At 28.9% G+C, this 22073-nt stretch overlaps 3 protein-coding genes across 3 annotated transcripts; all 3 read right to left on the reverse strand.

The window, feature by feature from the left end:
- Positions 1 to 886: 886 nt before the first annotated feature.
- LOC101264180 (uncharacterized) lies at positions 887 to 7910 on the reverse strand. The gene is made up of 12 exons (XM_004251183.5): positions 7689 to 7910; positions 7428 to 7578; positions 7176 to 7250; positions 6485 to 6600; positions 5611 to 5664; positions 4779 to 4866; positions 4557 to 4649; positions 2736 to 2776; positions 2191 to 2244; positions 1939 to 2102; positions 1437 to 1506; positions 887 to 1152 (listed from the first exon to the last, which is right to left on the reverse strand). The coding sequence occupies exons 1-12, from the start codon at positions 7782 to 7784 to the stop codon at positions 1027 to 1029; spliced, it is 1128 nt and encodes a 375-aa protein (XP_004251231.2). The 5' UTR covers positions 7785 to 7910; the 3' UTR covers positions 887 to 1026.
- A 1716-nt stretch (positions 7911 to 9626) lies between these two features.
- LOC101261886 (uncharacterized) lies at positions 9627 to 10328 on the reverse strand. Its single transcript, XM_004251390.1, has one exon. It carries the CDS (start codon positions 10326 to 10328, stop codon positions 9627 to 9629), a length of 702 nt encoding a protein of 233 aa, XP_004251438.1.
- An 8428-nt stretch (positions 10329 to 18756) lies between these two features.
- On the reverse strand, positions 18757 to 21941 carry LOC101264489 (non-specific lipid transfer protein GPI-anchored 2-like). The gene is made up of 4 exons (XM_004251184.5): positions 21449 to 21941; positions 20148 to 20204; positions 19727 to 19762; positions 18757 to 19230 (listed from the first exon to the last, which is right to left on the reverse strand). The coding sequence occupies exons 1-4, from the start codon at positions 21903 to 21905 to the stop codon at positions 19109 to 19111; spliced, it is 672 nt and encodes a 223-aa protein (XP_004251232.2). The 5' UTR covers positions 21906 to 21941; the 3' UTR covers positions 18757 to 19108.
- Positions 21942 to 22073: the final 132 nt, after the last annotated feature.

The following is a 22073-nucleotide window of genomic DNA, read 5'->3' on the forward strand; positions in this document are numbered from 1 at the left end:
AGGTATTGTTTTTTTCTATGTTTACTTGAGCTGAAGTTCTATCGGAAACAACCTTCTACCCCATAAGGTAGTGATAAGGTTTACATACACATCCCACTTGTTGGGTTATACTTGGTATGTTGTTGTTTTATTTCGGCCATTTACCAGCTTCTCGCATCCGATGATCACAAGTTGTTGTGCAATCCTCAACTGTTTCTATTATAACGTAATGTATATAACAATACACCCTCATCTAATTTTATGTCACGTACGATTTATATGTCTAATTATTCAACTTTATACAAACTCAAGAGTTTAACTCGTTAATATCAAAGTTGGAGGGCCTAAAAAGATAAATTAAATTATCCTTTTTTTCCTCCTCTTTTCCATGAGTATGATTTTTTCATACAACAAGAAGAGTCTTTTATCTAAATAGAATAATTTTGAGTGGGTGGGTAGGGGATGGGGACAGCCATAGAATAAAAAAACAGTCCCCCTTTTAAAAAAAATAAAATCAAAAGTATCACTTTTTACCCAACAACACCACTTTGTCTTCATAATGTTTTATTTTCATTTCTTCTCACACCCAATTTTTCTTTTATTTTATACTTGAAAACGCGTCATCAAGTTGGGAATTTGATTACACCAAAGAGCTATGGCAATTTTCCCTTGTAGTTGTTTTGTTATATATAAGATTAGAGTTTTCGAGCTTGAATGAATGAAAATTGTAATAAAGTCTTCTTGATAACGCAAACTAAAACACGTCATAATAAATTATTATCAAGCAAACTCAGATGTATTTTTTATTTTACAATAAATCAATAGATGCATACCACCATATAGTTTGGTGTTTGGTGGGGACTGACATATATACCACCAAATTGACATATTTTTATTGGAAATAAACTTTCACCAACTGAGACAAGATGCTTTATTAGATGTTAAATGATATAGAAATGACCTGTTGTAATTTTTTATACATAAGATTCTGTATTTTATCAAAGCACAAGGGCGCAACTCTAAAAACACTCTATCTATCTATCTCAGTCATGGGAATAAATCTTGAATGTCAAGAATATCAGCTAGGACACCAGCTGCTGTGGTATCATTTCCTGCTCCAGCACCTTGGATAACCAAAGGTTGTTTCTCGTAACAACGGCTGTATATCTCCACCTGCAGACAAACGAATTGCAGACGTTCAATCATCATTCATCTTACTGTTTGCTTGCAGGGCGACACTAGATGATGCGTAAAGAGTAAAGACAAAGTAAGGCGTTCGCCTTAGGCATGGGTAAAGGATGAGCCATTCTTTAAAATCACAGCATGATGTTATACATCACTACACTAAATGACATCACAAAAGGGCTTTAAACACTGACGACGTGTATGATAGGGTTGAACCTCCATAGCAGTTAAAAGAAAAATCCCAACGGAAACAGCAAATGAACAATGCATACCACATTATCACTTCCTCTTAATCTTCCCAATGCAGAATCTTTTGGAACTTCTTGGATGCCAACTTCACATCTGAAAATGTTAGATGTTAATGTCATGTACGCAGAAGTGTTTTCAATAATCAATTTTTCCCCGTCTATGCCATTACAGATTCATACTTCTAACTCGTTCTTTAATTGGTTACGGATACAAGTGGTGAAGAGCTGATCAGATGACTAACATAAAGAAGATGAACTTACAACTGGTTTGCAGATAGCTGTCATAATTTTCTAAAGCATTTGTTAAGAGGAATTGAGACCATCTTCTAAGATAAACTTGTCTTGATTAGTAGTAATTGTTATGCTCAACAGTCATCAGTACCTTAACTTGCCATAACACTTCCCATCAGTGAGCAAGCTTTGCTTTAAGCATCTAGAGGTATGGTGACTTGCAGAACGTGATAAGAATAAAAGATCCAGTTACCGTTATCCATTGAGCAAACTAAAAATGAAATGAAAGAATTACCTCGCCTCGTCAATCAAGCAAACATAGCGCAGAACATTCCCATTTGCAGAAGCTTGTTTAATCCTATCTTCAATTGTCTGATCAAGTAAGGGAAGACCATTCACTAGAAAGTCTTCCAGAGGCATCACATCTGGTCCCATTTCTTCAGGATACAAGCTTTCAATCTGAAAAGGGAATTGCAAATGCATCAAGGTTTCTGAAGATGATTAAATTAGTAACAAAACAAAGAGAGATGGTGACATGTATCCTAACCTTCATATTATCTAGGTTTAAACGCCGTCCAAGGAGCCGAGCAATAATGAGAGCCTGTTACGAAGACATGAAAACAAAATGTTGTCATGATGGATATTCAACTTCTAAAAATTTATAGAACCAATTAGAACTATGAACTTTTCGTGAAAAGTACCGAGAAACCAATTATTAACTATATCAAGTTTGATAAGATATGCGAAAATGATTCTGCCTAAATCACTGCTTTTCTGCTCCCCAAAGGCACCATCATCCCAAGCACCAAATAAGGAAAAATTATAACAAAGACATCCATTCAGCTAAAATTGCCATACTCATAAATGGACAACATTCACCATAAGAATATCACAGAAAAAATATACTTCCTGAAAACACTTTCTATAGTGAGTGTGAGTATATAGCAGATGAAACATTATGCCTTAATTATGCATACTGTAAGACTACAGGTAAGTTCAGATAAGAAATAAAGATAATGCTTTAATCAGCACAATAAATGGATTGAAATCTTGGACACTGTAAATTTAATCAGAAGAAAGATGTTTCCTGACCTTTCTTGCTACATCCATACCACCTAGATCATCCCGAGGATCTGCAAATAAGTATGAATACATAAGAATAACTTCATACTTCAACTATCCTAATAAAAAATTGAGATGAAGTGCAATGTCAGCGATTTTTTTCTTTCATAATGATATTTGGGGTGGATGTACGATTCATGTTAATTGCTGCTAGAAAGTAGACTGCATCTTCACAATGCATTGAAGACATTGTTATTTCTTTATCAGAAAAGGAACTAGAATTTCCTTAGAAGTTTTGGATGGCACCAAATTTCTCATATAATCCTGCTGGAAATAGAACTATGATCTCCTTGGATAAAGAACTCTCCTTAAAAAGTGTACTTGCCACAAACAACATCTTATGTACTTAGAAGAAATGTATGATGGATTGTGAACTTATTGATACTTCTATGAATTTATATGGTAAACCTCCACTAGGTTAGGAGGACCCTCTTAAAGCTTCTTAGTAATCTCAAGAGAGAGATATAGAAGGTTAGTTTTACTTTTACACTATCTTATAGGTGACTAGACCTGATGGTGCCTTTCCAACTGTTATTATGAATCAATTTTCGTATTCGCCATGTCGTATTCACTAGGATGCAATGATTTGCATCTTTTGAGGTAGGAAGCCTGCTCTTGGAAAGGATTATCAACAAAATCAAAGACAATCACGATGCAAAATGGACACTGATACCTTCTTTATATACGTTCTACTTCTAGATACTATAATAATTTCAGGCAATTGGGCAATATAGAAAAAAGAGAATATTTGGTCATGACTATGGTAACGATGAGCACATAGATTAACCACCAAAAGGATTGAAAAGGATTGCTGTTAGTTTACCACATTGGTTAAAGGCACCCTTATATGATCTTGGATTAGCTTTTTGGACTGGGTTAGGCACAAAGTCCATTTACTTAATGATATCTCACTCAAGTTCATCCCTAATGTTCAATTACCCAATGTTTAGCCCCTATGTTATTTTATACATACTCTATATGTTCCGCCCTGTGCAAGCAATAAGATGTTAGTCTCACTTCAGTTGAGGATGTATTGTCGTAATCTCTTTATGTGGTCTTCGGCAATCCTCATCTCATGAGGTAACTTTTAGGCTTAGTTAAACCCGATATAGATTTTTCTATAACAATTGAAATTGATCATAACAAAACTTGAGTGCTAATCAAGTTATACTTGTATCCCATTGTATGCAGCATCTGTCAAGAGGATCAACCATATAGAAACCGACTGTCCCTTCCCAAAAAAAAAGTTTTCACAACACTGTTATAAAGTTTGGAAAGTCAACTGATCAGCTTATAGACATATTCACCAAATCCTATACAGGTTTACATGTATGCACCAGCTAGAGGGGAGAATCAGATAGTTAAATGTAAATAACAAGAGATAAGTGTAAAATAGAGTTGTATGTGCATGTTCACCACATTGGGTAGATGTAAGAATATGCACTGTAAAAAGAGCGTATAAAAGCAGAATTCACGTGTAAGACAATTGTATCACACATTCTCTTAATTACTTCTCAAATTTCTCTGATTTCTCTCACATTCGAATTAGTACTAGACAAACTTCCTAAGCAGAAGGCCAGGAAATATTGTTGTACAAGAGGAACACTTGCCTGACAAGAAAACGAGTAGAATTACTCAGACAGAGGAACATATAAACAATAAGTAAGACTGCACTTATTTAAGAATAGATAATTATCATATTTTCAACAACCACTTCTGTTTTTGTAAGTCATATATTCAATACTCATATGGTGATTTTACAACATCAATAGGGTGGCTGTAACTTATCACCTGGTTCAGTGTAACCAAGGCTTTTAGCAGCATTAACGACTTGGCTTAATGGCTTTCCATACTCAACCTCACTCATTACATACCCCAGGGTACCTGTTAGATACCAAGATATAACGCATCTTACCATCAAATGCTCTTAATGTTTATAACAAGCAAGATACTAAGGATAATCATTTGCTATTGCATATATAGCCTAAATGATAAATGGTCACAAAATATTACCACTCAAACTCCCAATAATACGGTAGACAGGGTCTCCTGATGAAATTATGCGATTTAAGGATGCTATGACAGGAAGTCCAGCACCAACCTACCACACATATAGCAATTTCAGACAACTTTGCTAAGCCCGAGTATAAACTGAACTAGGACAACACTATCCTTCGTATACCACAGAAGATAAATGAATAGCTTAAACAAACACAATGCGCTACAAAATCCAATATCATAGTTTGGGAAGTCAAACAATAAAAGCTTTTGAAGCAGAAGAGGAAGGTTTAACGTGTATGAGACATTTAAGAATCTCAAATACAAGTGAAGCTATTTTTTAATCAGCTAGTGCTCTAGATATCAGATAAACCAAATGATACGCATCACTATCCATATGATCAGTTAATCTTTCTATCTTCAAATGTAAACTTACAGATAGTCGATAGATGCCTAGTTACATCCTTCTTTCAGCGAACAGTGGGAGGAAATCTGACACAGAAAAATTGGAACTTTCAAAGTTGGAGAGAGTAGGATGGAGGGACTCCAACCATCCTACCACACCCCTTGGTGATAAAGGGACTGGATATACTTGTGTTTAGATTGACAAGAGAAGAAGCTACAAAACGGAACTGGTCACCACTGCAAAATGTTCATATAAAAAGACAGGAGAACCAAGGTTTCAGCCAGCTTTCTGGTCTTACTCGATCAAACACAATTCAATTTTATCTACCTAGAGACCCATACACTAGTATAACCCCATAACATGACACTCTAAAATCTCCTTTGTCTCCAACATTTCAGTGCACAAAAGATTTTTACACGCAATAGAAACAAGAGAACATACAGTTGACTCATGTCTAAGGCGACGGGGCTGTGACACCAACTTATCATAATCCTCCTGCAAATAAGGCAAAAATAATCAATACACTAAATATAATAGTTGCCATTTGAGAGGAAACCCTTTTACAGATTAGAAGGATGAAAGGTGACAAGGATTGAAAGGTGATTGACCTGTAATTCTGAATGTTTTCAAGTTATGCAGTGACCGTAGCAAACATAATAAGTAAGCAAGCGACAATCAAGGGAAGCAATTGGAACTGACGTTGACTTTAACTCTGTTGAATAGTGGGATCATCTCATCCAAAAAATTAAGTTGAGTGCACCTTTGTTTATTTAACTCGCTCGCGTGTGGAACTGATTCTTTTCTATGGGCCAATTGGTCAAGCACATGGAACTTTTTTATCATTCTAATGAAGGGTGATGGTGAACCTAAACCCGAACCTCTGCCTTCTCTGCTACCATATATAATTAGGTAGTCACCTCATTCAAAAGTTTAAACTATTAGATTTTTTTAATGCGGAAGTTTAAACTATTAGATAGATCATATGTGTTCACTTAAATATATCTTCAGAGAACTTTATATTTGTTATAGCATTTGACTCACTTTTTGTTCTTGTCTCGTTTAGCAGCTTTTGTTAGTTTTCAGGATTAAACACGGTTGAATGGATCATTAACTGCATTTCTGCACGTAAGAATGCATATGGTTGCTAAAAGAAAATGAAAACCATGGACACTGTCTGCAACATTTTATTCTTCTACTGCTAGTGGCATATTCAATGATTGAGCCATGTCTAGACCACTGATTTTATGCTACAACAACTACCTGATTTTAAGCTACACATTCATAGAAATCAACGACAATAAAAAGGATCAGTTACCATTGGCACAATAAGAGGCTTCTTGTTAGCCAGCACCACACAACAACCAAAATCTACAACCTGGTTTAGCACTCCAATAGTCTCAGCACTAGCTGAACAATCAACAAATGCTAAACCTGCCACAGTTTGAATTTCAATCAAAAGGAATCTGACTGTGAAACAACTCCCCAAAAGCTAACACATTGATACCTGCATTATCTTATGTCTTCACATATAAAGAATCTAAGCAAGTGCAAGAAATGTATAAGCAAGAATAAGATGTATTTTGAACTCACTCCCTCCATTTAAACAAAGATTTCCTTCCATACAGCAAAATAGACTAACAACTCCGCCGCAATGCAAAAACAAAGCTAATTTACTCACTGCACTTCATACATTTGAGCCTAGATTGGACTAAACAGTCAAAGTAAATAAGCAAAGTCCAGAATCATGCAGCAGCTGAAGTCAACTACTGTACTATACTCGGCAAAGCATTTAAAAGGTATGGGGAATATTAAAGTAGGAGCTAATACAAAGCATTACCCATACGGCACAAAGTTAACAGCTACTCATTGTTACTAATTAAACTTCTCAAGTAGATTAGTCCTCCACCAGTAAAGAATAGATGATAATATAAGCAGGTATAGGCTTTCCATAACAAGCCTAACAACCCCAACAATCCCAAAATAAATATCTTGGACATGACACAAACCTGTTGATTTGCCAAGACGTCCAATATCAACTACTTTTTGTATAACTTCTGGACCAGAAAACACTTGGCATACACCTACATGTTACAACAAAAAAAAAAGATTTCACCTTTTTGTCATTCTACAAATAAGCACACCAAATAACTTAGCAGCTTGTTTAAGGGTGATTATTAAGTACTGCAATACAACAGGTAAACTAACCACACTAAATGACTTTTAACAACAAAACCAAAAAAAAAAGGGTGAACTGCTACCAGAATTTGCAAGAGTCTGCAATGAAGAGCCATTGGATTTGACACGACAAACTTCAAGAAGAAATGAATCATCCAATTCTGCAGTGAGAACATCAGCTACAACCACCAGATATTTGCTATCACACACACCCACAACTCGCAAATGCACCCCCTGTAAGTTTTAAGCATTACCCACAAAAACCCAACAAAAATAAACACTAAACCAATCCAATCTGATAATGATTTCCACAAATTGGTAAAAAGAACAGCACTTTTCATTACCTGCTTGGCATGAAGAGATCGACAAGAAACAATATGTTGAAGCAATTGACGGCCAACTCCTCCACAACCCATCAAAAACACCGGTAAATTCTTCATCTTTTTGCTTTAACTTTGGATTCTTCGACTTCCTTATGCCACTGTTCTTCGATTTCTCTCTCAAAGAATCTTGAAATGTTTACATCAATGGAGGATTTTGGGTTTAAGAGGAAAGTGTACACTTTGGTTCTTAATGTTTCGTATGTGACACATCAGTCCAACCTTTTTTCCGCATGTTCTCTCTTAAGAAATGGAGTAATCGTCACTCAATTGAATCCAATCGGTACAATCCGCGTGCTTACCTACTTAATCTATCACCGCTTGTCCCTGACAGTCAGAACGATCCATTTTCAAGGTCAAACGAGCACCGGAGCAGAAATACCTTCTACTTTCCCGATTTTCGTGTGCTATAGTTCATCATATTTTTTAGTGATTCAGATTTCCGACGTGGAATTAGTTACACTTTGTCTTGATATTTATTACTTTATGTTTTGAAATAATGTATTGTACCGTACAATATTTATTTGATGAATATAATTTTAGGACCGATTATATCGTTTTATATTGTTATATAATATCACACATAATTAATCTGAAGAATAAACTTACAAGAAAAAGTAGAATACGAATAGAGTAACCATAAAAAAGTATAGTGAAAGATAAAATGAAGAAAGAAAAAATAATATATGATCATACTAAAATCAATCTTTATATAAAATGAGACTTTTTGACATTATCTAATAATACGATACATTAAAATTTAAGTAAAGAACATAAAACTTAAACTAATAAAATAGTAAAATACAATAGATAAAATCATCTTAATATCTACTTTTCTTAGCTTGTATATATTGATTATTGATGGTAAAATACTCATTATAATATGAATAATACAAAATATTATATGTTTAATGCATTGTTGGTGAGAGATCATTTAGGTTACTTCTTTTTTTTTTTACTCACGATTAAGTGTTTTCAAAGTGAATTACTGGTTAAATTACTCTTTAAAAAATCAACATCTATTTTTAAAAAAATTACTTATACATAATTTATTTTATCATATTCTCTAAAAAATTCTATCGTTTGAATAAATTATAACTATCCTTGCTTTCTCTCATTATCGGATACATTACTCTACATCACGTATCGATCGGATAGATCACTTTACATCATGTATAGGTCGGATAGATCACTTTATGCCATGTATCGAGACGTTGAGTGATATCTCTTAAATCGAGATATAATATATCGAAATGTTGAGGGATATGTACAAAATCAAGACGTGATATATCCGGAATCTACTAAATTTAAGAAATTTTTGTAATTTGAAAAAAAGTTCGTTTATAACGTAGTAAGTAGTTCTTAATGGGCTATTATAATGGGCTGGTTTGTGTCAGCCGTTGAATTCAAAGTCCAGCCCAATTTGATGGGCCTTCAACATGCTAATCCATTTCATTTGTACATATTACAGTAAATAACCACATTAAACATATTTAGGCCAAAATAAAGTTTTAATCAACTCTTTTTTTTCTTTTTTGGTCAATATTGTTATTACTATATCATATATGTATATATGATAAAAAATTAGATCATATGACAATAGAAATTATGTGCATATTATCTAATTAAATTTAAATTCAAATACCACACGATCAACGGAACAACAAAAAAGAAACATTTTATTGATTGATTACTTAAAAAAAAATATAGAAATAAGTACTAACAGTTAAATGATTCAGTTTAGCTTTAAAGGTTAGTTAAATCTCGATGGACAAAAATTGTCAAACAAATAAAACAATAGAAAAAGAAATACAAAGTCTGAAATAAGAAAAAACATCTTAGAAGTACTAAGATTAAATATAATTCAAGCTTAAGATAATATTAAGAACAATATAATAGAAATTAATTATCTAGGTCAACAAGACGCTTATCATTGTCTAATATTTGTCCACGATAGGTTGGTCTCAGTGTATGAAATCGAATCCCGGTCTTTTCTTGAAAGAAAGCTTTAAGATCTCCAATTGTGTCGTTACGCTGAACCTTAATAGTAAATATAGAACTCTTAATTTTGTTGCTCGATATTGGTTCATATCGAAGGACTAAGGTAGATTCTTTCTTTATTCCTAGTGAAACGAGAGTTTGAGGGTTTCTTAAAACTGCACCCTCATACAAAAGCTTCTGATTCTTAAAAGAAAATCCAGTTTGCTCTTGAATGTAGGCTTTAACTGCAATAATAATATCATCTGGCGCAACCATTAAAGTATAAGAAATACGACAATCCTTAGTGATACCATCTATAATGTCATTAGATCCAATCGCGTCTTTGTAAGTATCATCATGAATGATAATTTGCATTGTTCGACTCATTGACCATGGATCTTTGACCATAGAGAACAACATAAGCATTTTCATAGATATTTGTGTTATCGATGCGTATCGCAAAATTAACGTAGAACCATTTTTGATTCCTAATGCAAATAGAGTTTGCACATCACTCAAATCTTTACCATCCTTGCTCAAAAGCCTTTGTTTTTTAAAAGCAATACGTTTTTTCTCTTGAATGCATGCTTTAACTATCGCTATTGAATATCCTGGATCAACCATTAAGGTAAAACGGTCTCGATATTCTTTAATACCATCCAAGTTGTCTTGAGCGGGTAAAAAACATTTTGATAATGAATACCGCTGAATAATATTTCGAGTGTCATCTTGAATGATAATTTGTATCGATGGACTTGTTGACCTTAGACGTACAAAACCTATGAAGATAAAACACAACATAATAAGCATATATCAAAGCCAACTATAATTTTTAAGACATCATATAATAATAATAACAATAATAATAATAATAATAATAATAATGCAAAATTAGAGAATTTTAATATAAAATCAAAAGTGAAGAAAGTGAGAGGATACATTTTTGGCGTTTTGCATCCATAGTGAAAATTGATTTAACTTTGTTCACTCTAATTTACCCTATTTATAATATCATTAATTATAAGAAAAAAGGCAAAAATAATTATTGAAACGATTCAGAATCTTATAAATTTGGAAAAAGTAATTCATTATTAAAAAATAATTTGACTTTTCCTTTTTTTTAGTATCATTGTTTGGTTTTTAATGGTTCAAGTACTATTATTTATTTAATTATAATTAATTAAGGAAAACACAATAAAAAGGAAATAAATCTCCTAAGAGTGGAAAATTGAATCCTGCAGACAAACATAAAAAGTGATAATTTCAATAATATATCATTATGCAATAATTTCAAAAATATTGCTATACATTTAGTATACCAAATATATAAACTGTATACATACAATATAATGTAATTATCGCATAATACAAGAACAATTGAAATACAAAATTACATAAAAAGTCAAGGAAAACTATCCAATTTGGAATATGTCAATATAATATTCATAATACAATATTTGAATCCCAAAAAGAAAATTAACAAAAATTAAAAAAAATATTACATTAGTATATTAAGTAAAAGGGTAAATCACATATATATGCTATATTATAAAAATATTTACCATCTATAGCAATATAATTTTCCTAAAAATATTTTTTTTAAAATAAGAAACTGTACCGCCTTTTTCTCGGCCTTTTTTTCTCTTCGTCCTCCCTTTCTTTTTGTTCTTTTTATTCTTTGTCTCTTTCTCTCTCATTAATTATCTTCTCCCTATTTAATTTTATTTTATTTTATTATTCTTCTTCGTTGAGATCTCCATTTAAATAACTATATTTAAATAATATTTTCCTCATATTTTATTATTTTTACTCAAAAACATGAAGAGAAGAGGAATAGTAAAAATTAAATATTTGTACATAATCATGTTCTCAATAGAATTTTCAAATCTTTAAAATTATAGTAATAAGAGTTCATTTTTAATTGATGGTCACTATAATACTTCAAATTTTGAATTCATTATTTGAATTTTACGAATTTGTAATTAGTTTGGATATATTGTTCACATAAATAATTTTAAAAATATCGTTAGGAGAAAAATTAGATTGAAACTTGAAAAACACAATATTTATGGAACTGTATCGCGATTGTATTAAAGTTGTATTAAATATTTTTCATAATTATATTTAAATTGTATTAAAATCTCGATATATTACAAACTTCACTCTTTTTTTAGTGATATCAAGAAAAATAATTTAAGTAACACATTTGTAATACATTTATGACATATGCACAATACATTTGTAATACATATTGCAAACATCACCTAGGTTCTTAGTGATACAAACCAAAATAATATATAAGACATATGCAATGCATATTTATTCATAAATAATACAAGTTTAATTCAATATTATTCTCTAGTCTTTCATTAGTTACGTTTTTCATTTATTGTTAATTTTCTCTTCTAATTCAATTTTAATATTGTATAATATACCTTTAATGCAAATTTAATTCATTTTGTAGTTTATTATTTGTTACTATTATATTACTTGCCTAATTCATTATTTATATGAGTTTAATTCATTCTATCTAGTGTTTCATTAGTTATATTTTTTTCCCAATTAAACTTTAATATTTGTATAATGCACCTTTAGTAAGTTTATTCATGCACATTTGTAATACATACACGATACATTTTTAATACATATTGCAAACATCGCCACGTTTTTAATGATACAAATCAAAAATAATTTATAAGACACATGTAATACATGTTTTATTTATGAATAATACATTTATAATACATATTGTATATTTCACTCATTTCTTACGGATACCAACAAGAATAATTTAGGTAACACACTATAATACATTTACAAGCAATGGAAAATATATTTTTGAAACATATTGCAACTATCACATATTTTGTCAATGATAAAAGCAAATATAATTTATCAGATATATATGATATAAGTTTTATTCATGAACCATATGAGTTTAATTCAATTTATAGATCGTTGTCTTGTCTTTCATTAGTTACGTTTTTCATTCATTCTTAATTCTCTCTTCTAATACAAGTTTAAAATTGTCTAATACAATTTTAAAGCAATTTAATTCATTTTGCAATTTTTTGATTTATTTGTTACTATTGAATTTATTTGTTTAAGTCATTATTGATACAAATTTAATTTACTCTATGAATAATTGTTTGCTTATTCATTAGTTATGTTTTTATTCATGCTTAATTCTCTCATCCAATGCAATTTTAATATTTGTGCAATACACTTTTAAATATAATTTTAGTTCATTTTGCAATTCTTTTATTAATTTGTTACGATTGAATTACTTGTAAAATTCATTATTGATACATATTCATTCAGTTTACAAAACTTGAAATACTCTTTCGTTTGCTACATTTTGCATTCATGCTTAATTCTCTTATAGTTTAATTTTAATATGTGCGTAATACGTTATTAATCCAAATTTAATTTATTTACAATTTATCATGCCTTAAATTATTTTTCTAATTAATTAATTAATGAGAGATAAAAGAAAAAAAAGCTACAGCAAGAGAGAGAGAAAGTGAACAAGAAAGAAAAAACAAAACAAAAACTAAAGAGAGAAAGAGAAAAATTAAAAAGCTTAGAGAAAAAAGAAAAGAGGCGAGAGAGAAAAAATTTAATAAAATATATAGTATTGTTACATATTATTATAAATGGTAATAATTAAAAAGTATATCTAAAATGAGTAATTATTTTCTAAAAAGGATTCACTCAAGTAATTAACCCTTAAGTAAAAGAAAAAAGAACATGATATACCCCTCAGTTTTGTATACTCATTGTTATAGAAATAGTTCACATATATTTTTTATTACTATAAAAGTGGCACAAATATGTCATTAAAGTAAAAAAAGTGACTCGTATATATATAAATTCTTTTAACAAAAGTAAAAAAATAATTATAGATTTATTTATTTGATTTTTTATTTTCGAAACTAAAAAAGATTAAAATTTTCTCTAATCTATTGAATATGAAACACATATACTCTTCGTTAGATTTTGAATACCCTTACTATTAACTAAACGAACAACATATACCCCTCACCTTAACAAACTGTCACCTCAAATAAAAATCTTTTAAATTTTTTTTTTCTAACTGACATGTAATTTCATTCGTTACACTACACAAAACCAATAAAAAAATTTTACTCTCTCAACACAAGTTGGGATGTCGAATGGGCGGGTTCAATTAAATTAAAGATATTAAAATGAGTTAAAATAGAAACTGAGTTAGGTCTTGACCCGCACAAGCTTACTTTGGCGCTCCATTAATGAGTTGGCTTCAAATTGACTAAATTGACGCACTCAATTTTGACCCGATTAATCTCAATAGTTTTAACATAGTGATACTTAATTTTTAAAATCACAATTCGAATTTCGATACAAGATTTATTTAAAAATAAAATAAAATAGAAAGATAATCCTAAAATATGCTAACTATATAATAATTCATACTTTTAATATAAAACATATCTTAGTAAAGAGTTTTAAAACGTGTTAAATTTTAAAATTGAATTGAATTGAAATTAGATATTAAATTAAGTTCAATTAAAAATTCTATAGAAATGAATTAGACTTGATGGGTTGAGATCGAACTAAACACAAGTAATAAGGTTGGGTTAGCTTTCAATTCTTTAAGCTTAAATTTGAGTGAAGTTTATATTAATTAGAGTTAATTAAGACCATTAAAATCATTGTTTTGTTTTGTCTTGTAATAAAATTGTTACGAAGAGAAGGAATTAAGGATTTAATTACTAAATTGTGAGAGGTTGTAATCTGAATGTAATCAGTGTGTAAATTAATAAAGTTATTATTGGTAAAATCTCGTGAGCTAGATCGTGAATTTTCCTCTCGTTATAATAAAAAAATTTCATACTAAACATCTTTTATTCTTTAATTTCAAGTGTTACTTTCTGCACAATTCATGATGGATTCATTCAAGTCATCAGACCCAAATCCATAACAAGAAAATATGAAGAATTGGAGAAGGAAAAAACTTTTATTCACGTCGAGTGTTTATATTAAATTAATACAATTTTTTTTATTATGTAATTTAATAATGTAAAATGAATTATAAATTTAAACAGAATAAGTTAGAGCACAACGAAAATTGTGATTACACGTCATTCAGATAACTAAAACTTAATTACTAATCCTACTTTTTCAAATTTATTTTTGTTAGTTTTCTTTTTTAGTTCATTTTTAAAAAAAATGTTCCATTCTTTTTCGAGATATTTAATATTACAAAAATATAAATCTGTAACATATTTTATACTTTTTTACTAATTTTCTTATCAAGTTAAAATTAGATAAAAAATTCAAAACAAAGGGAAATATTATTTTTTTTTGTTTAAAAAAGAATAATTTAGTTTGACTAGAAATGAAGTTTAAAAAAAGAAATTTTCTTTTAATTTTTTGTCTCTAAATCAAAGTTATATCAAATGTATCAAAATGCTCTATAATCTTGTGGCATTAAACATGTCTTGTGGAAGATTAAAGTTAAAATGTTGCTAAAAGTTTTGAATTTTGACACAAATAAGTGTTTCCGAAATGAATTATTGGTTAAATTATGAAAAATTTACACATATTTCATAGTGTTAAGAGCTAATTATATTTTATCATTGTATTTTTTTCTAAATTACAAAATCCTTTAAATTTGGTGAAATCCGGATATATCATGTCTTGGTTTCGAATACAACATTCAACGTCCTGATACACCACGTACGTCTCGAAACATATCCGACTGATATATCACGTAAAGTGATGTATAGAGAATAAAAGAGAGTAGGATTTTGTAACTTTTTTGAATGGTGAGAAATTTTATAAAATATAATAAAATACGTTGTATATTTAGATAATTTCTTAAATTATTATTTTTCAAAATTAGTATGTTCCTTTAGCTATTATAGTGGGCTGGTTTTTGTCAGCCATTGAATTCAAAGCCCAGCCCAATTTGATGCTAATCCATTCCATCTGATTTTCCATTTGCACATATTAGAGTAACTACATTATATTCTTATATGATTATCATATATAAAAAGGCTCTAAAATATAGAAAGAAGTACTACCAGTAAATATAATTAAGAGCATCATAATACTAATTTTTCATGGTCAACATCATTCATAAGCTTTTGATTCTTAAAAGACAATCCTGTTTTCTCCTGAATGTAGGCTTTAACTGTAACAATAAGACGTACGATATTTTTTAATAGTACCATCTATAATGTCTTTTGTAAGTATCATCATGAATGATAAGATTTGGATTGTTTGACAATAGAACATAACATAGATATTTGTGTTATCGATACATATCGAAGAATTAAAGTAGAACCTTTCTTGATTCCTAACAAGTGTAGAGTTATAAGAAACGCAATAAATAAGTAAAAATAAATAAATAAAAAGGTAACACTAGTAGTAGTCAATTTTTAAAATAATAACATGTTGAAACCTAATGAAACAAAATTTTAACAATGCAAAATCATCAAAAGTGAAGACTATACACTGTTGGTGTTTTGCACATCCATAATGAAAATTAATTAACTTTGTTCTCTCTAATGTCTAAACCCCAAAAACCCTATTTATAGTATCATTTTTTAATAATAATTATAACAAAAGAGACTAAAGTAATTATTGAGATGATTCAAGAGATCCCATTGATTTAGGAGAATTAATTCATTATTTAAATGTAATTTGGCTTTTCCTTTTTTTCATTGTTGGTTTTTAATGGTTCAAGTACTACTATTTATTTATTTAATTAAGGGAAAACACAAGTCTTCCATAATTTCTCATTATGACAAAGAAGAATTAGCTCTACAAGTCTTCCATCTTTATTATTAATTAAAATAATTAATAAAAAGAACGAAGATATTGTTTCTTCTAATTTTATTAGTATGTTGACAGTTAAAAAGAAATACAACTATTATACTATATTAATAACTGATGTTCGAAATTCTATCGACACACTTATACTATATTAAGGTTCTATCACCGTCTCAATTTATTTTATAAGTAATTTTCTACCCTTTTTTGGCCTATGCGGCACTAGCTTGAAAAAAAAAATCAATCAAAGTTGGGCCCGCAAGATAGTGTCACGTAGGTCGAAAAGGGGTAAAAAATTATTAATAAAACAAGTTCAGAAATAATAGAACCTTAGTATAATATAAGTGTGTCTCTTATATTTCTGACATCTATAATACTTGTACATACATGAATATAAGCTAATCGGGTAGTATTATATAATATTAACCAGTATTTACTCAGTCATGGGCAAATATTAACGAACGATGATCAACGTATCATAGACCTTATTATTTAGTACACTATATTTTATAATAATTCTATCAAATTTATTGTTACTACTTCTTTTTATATTTCATTTCTGTAATCGTTATATAAAATGAACTTTTTTAATTTAATATTTCATTAGTTGCTTGATCGTCTAATTTTAATTTTTTTTAGTTTATGTCTAATTTAAATTTAATTAGATGAGAATATGCACAAAAAATTTGCCGAACAACAATGCCAAACAGACTCTAAAACGAATACTTTTACTTAATTATCAATATTAAAAACTACATTTCATATTTTAGCTCAATATTAATATTAATTTATCCAAAATAAATCTCTTTTATTCTCACTGCCAACCCTTTTACACTTTTAATTTTGTACTGTGTAGAAATCATAAATAAGACTACTTTTACTAATATGTGAATTAAAAAGATTTAATTACAAAAATAATATAAAAAAATAATTAATATTCTCTTAATTTAGTAAAATAACAACATGACAACTAAATATGGAGCGCCACGAAATATTATATATAAAATCCTAAATCCCTATTTATATATATATTGAGAGAGAGAGAATGATGTATCATTTATTTTATAAAAGAATTTAATCTCCTAAGAATAAAAATTGAATTATTAGGGCAAACAAATGAGTGAAAATGTTAAGAATAGCAATTAATTGTAATTAAAATGTTAAACATCAATTAATTTAAATTAAAATAGATATAACCTTCCCTTAAACGTTTGATATTAATATTTTTCAATTAGTTACCTCCCCATTCCATTTGGATATTAGATTTCGTCTAAACTTAAACATGGTTGAAAGTAATATCAATCGTTAATCATTTTTAAGCAATTCTTTACCAAAGAACGTTTCTAGATTACAAAATAACTTTCATAAAGAGATAAATTCACTAACATTTTTAAAGTTATTTAAGCTAAAATAAGATCGCAGAATCAAATTAGTATAAAATTCAATATTAATAATATGTGATTCCTATAATTCATACATTCGCAAAATTCCAACTTTTTTGGGCTCACAATTGAATGCCCAAATCAGACCTTAAGAAGGAAATGAATCCAAACAGATTTTAGGTCCAGGTCCTCATGGCCCAAACTATTTCACAAGGACTATTAAGGTACGTTTAAATTTGTTTATCTTACTTTCACTTTAATCAGTTAAAAAAGATCTTCTTTTAGGGGTGTTCACGAGTTTGTTTGGATCGGTTATTGGCCAAAATTAAATCAATTTAATCGATTTTCAAATTATCAAAACCAAACCAAATATAACATACATTTATCTGTTTGGTTGTTATTGATTTTGATAGATTTGATTCAGTTATTTAGTTATTAACCATGTAAAAAAGTAAATAAAACTGAATCATTCAAAAGAGGGGAAAATGACAACATTTCATTCCAAACGAAATATGTTTAAAATCAGTGACATTACGTAAATTTGTATTATTAAATTTACTATGAATATATAAAGCTTCAAAATTCAACATTTTAGCTTATAAGGAAGAAAATCGACATTCTTAGTCTCACCAAGAATTACCATAAACATTCATTTGTGTGAAACCAATAAGATAAATATTATCGTCTTGGGTGTAAGATATTTAAAATTGTTTATAAAAATAATATATTATGTATGTACAATAATAAAATATATGTATGTAATTTTCGATTTTAGTTGTTTCTTTAATTTCTTTGAACAAAATCATAATCAAAATAAATACTATCAATTTTTTTTAAAATGTAAAACCAAATCAAACAAAACCCAAATAAAATCAATTTATCTCAACAAATAATTGTAACAATTACATGTAGAGAAAATCATAATAAAACATTACATTACATAATTAAAATATTCAAATTAATCATCCATATCACTAGAAAAATCCAATATCTATCAAATTTCTCAAATCAACAATGATTTTGGAAGTATGAAAATCAAAGATAATGAGAATTACAAAACATAAATTAATTTAATTCTAATACGATAATATAATTTATTACTGTCTCTATCAAGAATTAATTTCAAGAATTTGTGGTTAAATCAGAAGGGAAAGCTTCAAAAGATGTATCATACGACTGTGCCTCTCATAGATGAATATCGACTCAGTAGATAGTTACGAAGAATATAATTCCCCAGCTTAGAACCAATTGCATCTTGAAAAATGTCATAATTGAAGCTGCATTATTTTTATCCTCTGATGTAGTAGGACTTGAAGCTAAACCTCCTATAAATAGAAAATAGAAAGAAAAATAAATTACGTGATAAAAAGACAGTTTACTGTGCAAAACATCTCATATTCACGCAGAGTCTAGTGAAAGAATTGTATTAAAAGGAATTGATGTAAACAATCTATTCTAATATAAATATTATGAACTGTTTTAATCACGTGAAAATGTAACCTATAAATCATATAGAAGTAACTTTATCGTTACTCCGAAGATCTCCTTTTTCTAATTTATTTATACTATTATTCTTTGTATAGTTGAATAATTCGTGATAAATATATAAAGAAATACATAAAAGATTTAATTTACCTATATATCATCAACGTAAGAAATATAAAGACACGATTTAAATTTTTTAGTTATATATACACCAGCGTAAGAAATTTTATTTTTTTTCTTTTAATTATTGCAATTGATACTTTATAGAGAATATATATATATATATATATATATATATATATAAATATAAAATTAATTAAGTACAAATATATTTACCAGGTGAAAGAGCTGAAACTTCACCATTTGTTATACCTAAAACAAAGAAATAAAGGTTAATTAGAGAAATATAATTAATAATTACAAATAGATATACTTTTTGTGTCCTTTTATATGTGACACTATTATAATCTAAAGAATTGAACGATAATTCGTAAAAAGATAAAGAAATAAAAAAAATCATATTAATATTTGTAGAGCATACAACTTGAATTTAATTTGATCTTAATTTTTTTAATCAGTCAATTAAAATTAAAGCCTTTCCACACACCTAGCCAATTATTTACAACAATCATTGGTATATTTTCACTATATAATAAATGTATAAAAGTGTATAAAATTTGTTTTTTCTTGCAATAAATTTTGTGAATAAAAAATATAAATAAAATAAAAGTAGTTAAGTAGAAATAAATAATTTTACCAGGTGAACCAACAGGAACTTCAGCACTTGTTGGAGCTGCAATTGGGATACCAATTGCTGTAAAACAAAACAAAAAATAAATAAATTCATATCTACAAGAGAGATTATATTTAAGACATAAATACTAGTAAAATAGTTTAATACTTCTCCTAAATAATGTTTTTTTTTCTTTTTAAAGAGTGTATATAAAAAAAAAAATACGATAAATATTTAAAACATAAAAAAATATTATAATAATGATTTCAACAACAGAAATAAGATAACAGTATAAATAGAATATTCAATAAGGAACAATAATTTCTTAGTATTTACCGTTCGATATTTATATTTAGGATTCGATTAAATTTTGTTTGTGCATTACAGATTTCATTAATGAGGATGGTGCTTCTAACAGTTTTTTCTCATTTCTTTATATTTAAATCTAAAATCTCTTATTATTAATTTAGAAATTTCCAATCGATTCATCACAATAATGTCTTTATTAAGAATTCAACAAGTTTATTTGTGTCCGATATTTATATCATGTCATACTAATTTTGTTATGAAAATAACTTAATTAAAGTAAAAATATTTAACTTGTGATTTAGTGTTTAAGGTGTGTGAGAGATTATTTATCCCTAGGAAGTAAGTATATACTAAAAAAAAGAAAAAATCAAAAAAAATGTACTCTTCTCCTTCATTTTGGATTATGAAGATATAAAAATATTTTAATTTCTACAAGAAGGGTGTATTTCGAGTGTGAAGTGTGACAGAATTAATGTCATAATTAGGGGTTTGTTTATATATTCATCGAACTAATATAAATACTAAATGCATATATCTTTTATCGAGCAATTACTCTCCAAAACTTAATTAAAAGTTAGAGGCTAGAATGACCCCCCCCCCTCACCCCCCCCCCCCCCAAAAAAAAACCTACAAAACCTTAATTGCAACTATATTAAACATACTTTAATGTGAAATTCTAAAAAATATATTGTCTTCGTTAAAAATACTATGTCACATAGCTCAATATGTATTTATATCATACAATACCTATACCTAGGAAAAACATTATACATATTGGGACGAATTTTCAACGTGCTCGGAGAGCCTGTTGATAATTTAGGCCCTGTAGATACTAGTACAACGTCTCAACCTCGTATAAAAGTGTATAATAGTATATGAAAGATGTTTACACACAAAAAATTGAACTAACTCGAATTACAAACTCAAAACATGATGTATACTATATAACGAGACTATTAAACACGAACATATGTAATCAGGTCCAATACGCGTATCGAAGATAAAAGGTACAATACCTGCACAAGTACTAACTGGTGGAGTTTCCAATTTGCAAATGTTAGGAAGTTTTAATGCCTTGTTAACATCAATTTGGATACCAATTTTGTCAGGATTACCAAGCAATTGACACAAACAAATAGGGTTACTCTCCAATAATCCAGCAAGTGAAGGACAACATTGTTCATCTGGCTTACTCAATTTACTATCTTGTTCAACATATGTCAAACAACTTGACATGTTTAGTAACACTGTCATACAATCCATCCCACCCGATGTCGCCGGCCCTTCTGAACCTGGCGACATCGACATCGATGGCGACTCTGCAGTCGCCATCGGTGGCATTGATTGTGCCTCCGTGAACGGAGGCACGATCGTCGAAAATAGAGAGAGGAGGATGAGGAGAGATGTGGTGGTTGAGGCCATATTGATATTTTTTTTTTGTGTGATACAAATTTGTGTGTGTAGAAATGACATAAATATAAAGATGTATAATAAGTATACTATTATTATTATTCAGTGGGAAATGTGATATAGCTAACCTTTTAGGTAGCCCAAAAAAAATTAAATTTTCCAATACCTACTACCAAACCATGTATTAAATTCTTATCATGTTTTTTTTCTTTTTAGGTCCTTTATTTTTTA

Source organism: Solanum lycopersicum, chromosome 11 (assembly GCF_036512215.1).
Source record: "Solanum lycopersicum chromosome 11, SLM_r2.1".
Taxonomy (NCBI): Eukaryota; Viridiplantae; Streptophyta; class Magnoliopsida; order Solanales; family Solanaceae; genus Solanum; species Solanum lycopersicum.

Coding starts and splice junctions, on each gene's coding strand:
- LOC101264180 (XM_004251183.5), bottom strand. CDS start 7,784: ATGAAGAATTTACCGGTGTTTTTGATGGGTTGTGGAGGAGTTGGCCGT. Junction 7,251..7,427: donor GCAGACTCTTGCAAATTCTG/GTAGCAGTTCAC, acceptor TGTAACATGTAG/GTGTATGCCAAGTGTTTTCT. Junction 2,777..4,556: donor CCTTGGTTACACTGAACCAG/GTGATAAGTTAC, acceptor ACTTATTTGCAG/ATCCTCGGGATGATCTAGGT.
- LOC101261886 (XM_004251390.1), bottom strand. CDS start 10,328: ATGGTTGATCCAGGATATTCAATAGCGATAGTTAAAGCATGCATTCAA.
- LOC101264489 (XM_004251184.5), bottom strand. CDS start 21,905: ATGTCATTTCTACACACACAAATTTGTATCACACAAAAAAAAAATATC. Junction 20,205..21,448: donor ACCAGTTAGTACTTGTGCAG/GTATTGTACCTT, acceptor TTTGTTTTACAG/CAATTGGTATCCCAATTGCA. Junction 19,763..20,147: donor AGTTCCTGTTGGTTCACCTG/GTAAAATTATTT, acceptor TCTTTGTTTTAG/GTATAACAAATGGTGAAGTT.